At 34.0% G+C, this 6315-nt stretch overlaps 2 protein-coding genes across 2 annotated transcripts in view; one reads left to right on the top strand and one right to left on the bottom strand.

Moving 5' to 3' along the window:
- LOC106470766 (C-reactive protein 1.1-like) overlaps positions 1–1775 on the bottom strand; it is a 30066-nt gene extending 28291 nt beyond the window's left edge. Inside the window, exon 1 of the mRNA XM_013931333.2 lies at positions 1599–1775. The gene's annotated coding sequence lies outside the window, so the exon portion shown is untranslated. The remainder of the gene's footprint in view (positions 1–1598) is intronic.
- LOC106470765 (C-reactive protein 1.1-like) overlaps positions 1–4458 on the top strand; it is a 5412-nt gene extending 954 nt beyond the window's left edge. Inside the window, exon 2 of the mRNA XM_013931332.2 lies at positions 3454–4458. Within this exon, the coding sequence (XP_013786786.1) occupies positions 3459–4187 (729 nt within the window). The 5' untranslated portion in view covers positions 3454–3458 and the 3' untranslated portion in view covers positions 4188–4458. The remainder of the gene's footprint in view (positions 1–3453) is intronic.
- The last annotated feature ends 1857 nt before the right edge of the window (positions 4459–6315 follow it).

Here is a 6315-nt window from a genome sequence, read left to right as displayed (position 1 = left end):
ATAATGTATATATATATATATATATCTGTGTCAGTGTAAGCTACTTGTACGTGATAATGACAAAACCTTGTCGAAACGTACATCTGCTGTTATGTGAAACTAATATTAACATTTTTCTTCATTACCCATTCAAGCCGTCTCCAGCCATTATTAGTCTCAAAGTGGGTTCCTCGTCATCGAAAATATCTCTTCTAAGTCTTGCAACAGTATCCGGTCATGTGACCTATTTGTTCCATAATGTATATATATATATATATATCTGTGTCAGTGTAAGCTACTTGTACGTGATGATGACAAAACCTTGTCGAAACGTACATCTGCTGTTATGTGAAACTAATATTAACATTTTTCTTCATTACCCATTCAAGCCGTCTCCAAGCATTATTATATATCTTCTATACGTTTTCAGAGGGGCTTTTGACAGTGGAAATATGGCTGTATGCCTGTAATTTTCTTTGTATTTGTTCTTGGTGCTTGTTCTCTGTATTTTCTTTTTTATTAAGTATTCCAGGCTGTTGTGATGTGTTTTTTTTGCTTCATAGGATCATAATTATTACAGATCCTAGCATTACAGGTATTATTAACTGCTAAATAATTAGAAGTAAGCAGTCTTATAGGTTACTATATAGTCATAAAGATGGATAATGTCCTATCGCCATATTTTCATCGTAAGCAGTTAAGTGATTTCAATTTGAAACTCGACAATTCTGCAACTTATGTGCAATTTTTACAATTGCTAAAGAAGATAAGTGAAATATTTCCGATGATATATTAAAGATGATCATCACATTTACGATAACAATTTTGTAGTAAAATATTAATTATGTTTTCATTATCGAAGCTTTTTACATTTTTATTGGGCATGTTACCGGCTAATATTCACTGTTGCTGAACTGTTAGATATCTCTCTCTCTCTCTCTTTTTTTCTACACTGAAAACAGTGTAGGGATGAATACAAAAAAACATACATAAATTCCTACGTAAGTAGCCAGTAAGTACTGAGTCAATCTTACAATAGTATGGTTATTTTTTACTCTTCTTGGTGAATATTGTCTTCTGGGGAATTCTGACGGAAATGACGGATTTGTTTCATTTCCAGTTTTCCTTTATAATGTTATAAATGACACAATGTCGCATAATATATTAAGCTTATATACATTTGTATAGCACTGACGCTCTGCAAAATTCGACTTTCAATACCGTAAAAATAACAAAACTTTTAGGTCTGGAGTCAATCTGTCGGTATTTGTATTATAATAAAATATGTCATATAAAAGTAGATTGCGGTACATGGATGTGGTAATTAATACACGTGGAAGAGGTTAAAAAAATCAAATTATAACACGGCAAGAAGGTGCATAAAAAGAAAAGTGCTCCATTCAAGTGGTGTTTCAGGCCATGTTCCGGTGGTCAATATGACTGTGTTGTTGTTGGTCATTCACTTTAGGTAGAGCAACAAAACTCCAAACCCAAGTTTTACATGTTTCTATAATTGGTATACTCATTACAGTTAGAGCAACAAAACTCCAAACCCAAGTTTTACATGTTTCTATAATAGTATACACATTACAGTATTTCAGATCATAAAATACACTTACTTGCCAATCCTGATGATGTGCGAATGTTAGAGCGAGGATAATCTCGAAGTCAAGATGTTCAGCCAGTGACGTAAGAACTCGAGAGTGGACTGACAACTTTGTTCAAGGTGAACTTCTTAAGTAAGCTTCTCTTGTTTTTTTGTTGTTGTTGTTTTATTATTTCTGGGAAACTTGAATAAGCACCTTGACAATATACTCCAATATTTCTCGAAATCTAAAACATGAGGGGATAATAAATATCGATTTTATACGAAATAGTAATTCTTGGTGTTTGTTGAGTATATAGCATAACGTTTTATTTTTTAAAAGGTTAATCAAACATTATGTGTCAGAAGTCCTCTTGGCGCCTCAGCGATAGTTTGGAGGCCTAATAAAGTTAAAAATCGGGTTTAAGTACTCGTGATGAGCACATCACAAATAGCTCATTGTTTAGCTTTGCCCTTAGCAACTGAAAAAACAGCAAAAACCTCACAATTTGGAGTTTGATAAATAAGAACTTTGAAATGACTCTTGGATGCTGAAAATAAAGTTGGTGTGTATATATACTTGTCACCAGTAAAAAAAAAAAGCTTGATCATAAAAAATGAGTCAACAGCTGATGGCGGTGTGTGGTAATGACTAGCTGCCTTCCCTCTAGTCTTACACCGCTAAGTTAGGAATGGCTAGCGCAGGTAGCCCTTGTGTAGCTTTGCGCGAAATTCAAATCAAACAAAACAAACCAAGTAACCGTATGTTTCGTTGCTGATATAATTTAAAGTTTGAGATCGATCCCGAAATATGTTGATGTCGTCCAACACGTATAAGTTATCATGTTTTACCTTTTAACATAAAATATCTTTAGGAAGATTCAGAAGAATGGGAAAAGCTCCTTATTGTTGGAATTCAAGCGGTGAGTTGACGTGTATATGTGTGAAGTTATAGATGTTCTATGTGATAAATGATGAAACAAAAACATGTGAAACTCTATATTACAATGAAAAACGTAGGTGTGGAGTTTGATGCTCTTACCGTATTAAGTTTACTGATATAGACATACGTGTGGAGTTTAGTTGCGCTAATAACTGGATCAATTTCTAGATATGTTAAGATACAAAGTTATGTTGATAATGCTGTATTTCTGTATTAGAGCGTAACAGTCGCGTCTCACTTAGATTTACAAGCTGAATAATATCAACGATTCTGTTTCGTCTGTTTAGAAAGAGCAGATAACTCTGTCACATACAATAAGTTTGAAACTCGTGAAACTTGGAAATAGTCTTGGCTGAATCCTTGTTAGTAAAACTGAAAAAAGCATGTAAATCGAGAACAAAATGTTACTAAGTTTAGGTTCTTTCACAACTTTACGGATCTATTTGGGTTTCATAATTTGAATTACTTTTTTTTCTGAAAAAAAACAACAAATGTGGTTATATCGTGACAAATATCTGAAACTACAAAAATATTAAAATGTATGGTTAAGATAACTCTTAAACCTCACAAGATGTAAGCAGTGTCATCTACCGAAAAAGAAAGAAAATGCGCAAGTAAAGGTTTCTTTAAAACGAATGCAAGTAATATGTGAAATCTTCATTTCGTAGTTCAAGATTCATTACTCAAAATGAACACCAGTCATGTTTATTTCATCGAGTGATTTTTATTTATTTTTTGCTTTGGAGTTTCTAGGCTAGTTATGAATTCAGAGAAGTATAATGTTCGTTAATACAAGTTCTTATTATTCTATTAATCTAGCAATATTTAATGAGAACACGCTTAAAACAGTAAGAAATGATTACGTTAAACAACAAAAATTGGATCTTAATGAAGCTAGAAGTTTCTGTGTTTTATTTTTAATTATTTATCTTTCATTTTCTTGTAGAAATCATGCAACTATCCAGTCTGTTAACTCGTGGAGTTGCCATGGTCTTCACCTTCTCATGGCTTTTGGCGCATGCTCTGGAAGAAGGCGAAATTACCAGTAAGGTTAAGTTTCCTCCTTCTACAGCTAGTTCCTTCCCTCGTTTGGTGATGGATGGTACTTTACCAAATCTTCAGGAGTTTACTCTCTGTTACTGGTTCAAAGTCCATCGTTTAGATAGAAGACTCCATATATTTTCTTATGCCCAGGATGCAACGGATAACGAGATTCTAACTTATGTGGAAGCCGGGAATGTCATGGGTTTCTATATCGGTGGTAAATTACAGCTACAAATTAAGTGTCCCTCTGACATAGAGGTTGGAAAATGGCATCATGTTTGCTACGTATGGTCTTCTTGGGAAGGAGGGTCATCTATCATTATGAATGGTTATCGTTGTCATGGCAATTCTACTGGGGTAAATAAGGGGAAAACAGTTCAAGCAGGAGGTACAGTTGTTCTTGGACAAGAACAGGACACAGTTGGTGGTGGATTTGTTGCTTCTGAGAGTATGGAAGGAGAGCTGAGTGAACTGAATATGTGGAACTCAGCACTCGACAGTAAACAGATTCTACACCTGAGTAAATGTGCTGATGTATCAGAAAGACATCTGTACGGAAACATAATTCGATGGGAAAAAACAACTTTTATATTTTATGACGGAGTTGCTGTTTCTCCTAATGAAATTTGTGCTTAGACAGTACTTAACGATACGTTTATATTTGTGTAGACTCGTTAACCATAAGTTTGTAAGAGCTTTATATTCTAAAAATTTTATGCATATTCTATATTTAAAATCTCTTTCGAGTTTAACTGAGCATAACTTTGTAATCGCTTGCACTTTTTCATCATAAAACTGAATTTTCTGATTATACATATTTTTTGTTTTGTTTTGTTTCAAGTTTGTAAATTGAAAAGGTCTTCATAGACAAGCCATTAAAACGCTATATTACAAGAGCAATGCTTAACATATGTTAGGCCTATTTCGTGTTTGCTAAGACAGCTAAATCTTTACGAATTTTTTTGTATAATTAATATGGAAATACAGTGTGTCCAAAAATTATTGAACAACTTTCTTAATTGAATATAATAGGAACTATATAAAGGGTTACAGTTTATGGGATGTCTGAAGTACACCCTCCTACCCATTACCTTAGATGGAGGATGTGAAGGACGAAGGTTCCTGATATGGCAACGTTGACGATTCCACCGGGGGTAGTGACACATATGTGGGAGGATATCGGATGTCTTTCAAGCGGCGACCGGTGCCCACGTTAAGTTATGCTAACGGCAACACTGTTTATGGACAAATCTGATAGAGTAGTTCTCATTCTATTCAGTATAGTGGTTCAATAGCTTACGGACACCCGTGTTTTCTAAACAGTTTTTTTCCAACCTAAACGTCACTCTATCACTTATATTTTGGTTTGATATTTCAGAGTCTGACTTTATATTTCGAAGTTTTATTGAACACCATTTAATTCTCAAGTAATAAATATAACAAAAGTATGTTTATAGGCTTAAGTGTTTCGTACGTGTGTGTCAAAATGAACCTCTTTACAAGAAACATTTACGTTTTATTAATCAACATAGACAATAAGAAGTATCCAAATTTACTTAAAGTGTTAGTTTCGACTTCATAAAAACTCAACAATCTATCAAGAAGTTTCGACGTGTTTTAACAACATTTTTATCAGGAACATATACATTAAAAGCAGAAATGAATTAAGATTCATTCATAAATTCGATTAATACTCAATTATGAAATATGACAAAAATATTTATATTCTGTAAGACATGGTGAAGGTATATTGTTTTCAATGTTTTTATCTTGAGTTTAGTTGAACTGTGATAAACCTGAGTTCGTAACGTAGCTTACTTACATAAATACAGATACATATGCAACAAAATACCATTAAGGTTGCATATACCCTTTAAATATAAAAAAAATATTACAACATATTTTGAATTAAGTTTCAAAGGCTTATCACTTCTACCGTAGTTAACTTCACGCCAAACTTTTCCTTACCCGTAACTTTGCTCTCTTCTCCTGTTGTCTATCTGTTGTTTATATATATATCATGGCAGTTGTTTTGGTTTGATATCGCAAAGTATGGGTGTTCGGTGACGGGGATTCAAGCCCACGACCTTCAGATTGCGAGTTGAGCGCCTTAACCACCAGGTGATCATTAATGAAGGAAGCAAAAAAAAATTATAATGGGCGAAAATTAATGACACCAAATATTTGGATGGCGTTGAAAACCAAATTTATATTTTTATCTTCATTTTTTGTAAAGTTTTTTCATATCATATAGTCGTTATTTTCCCCATACTACTACATTCTCAAAATATAGAAACAAATTCCGTTAGATTTTGAAAATTAATGGTTAGCGAGAGAACAAATAAGTCGAGAGCATTAAAATAGGGACTTCAAATAAAGAAAATGATTAATTCCAGATAAACCGCGACAGATGCAATGATGATAATATATATTTTCTAATGATCTGGTAGAGAAACCAGATATCTGCCTAATACCGTAGTCATGACGAAGTAAAGAGCGAATCAAAGAATAGCCTAAATGGGTGAATGAAGTTTTTTGAAGTTAAGCAAAAAGCAACACAATGGACTATCTGTACGCTGCCCACTACGGGTGTCGAAATCCAGTTTCGAGCGTTATAAGTCCACAGACATACCGCTGTGCCACTGGGAGGGGGGGCAGAATGTGGTATGCGGATTCGAACCCGCGACCCTCAGATTGTGAGTCGAGCGCCTTATCCACCTGGCCATGCCAGGGCACTAACCAAGAAAAAATAAAAATTTAAATT

This window comes from Limulus polyphemus, unplaced genomic scaffold (genome assembly GCF_000517525.1).
Source record: "Limulus polyphemus unplaced genomic scaffold, Limulus_polyphemus-2.1.2 Scaffold4208, whole genome shotgun sequence".
Lineage (NCBI taxonomy): Eukaryota > Metazoa > Arthropoda > Merostomata > Xiphosura > Limulidae > Limulus > Limulus polyphemus.
The sequence above is the reverse complement of the archived record's forward strand: the minus strand, read 5'-3'. Positions and strand labels throughout refer to the sequence as shown.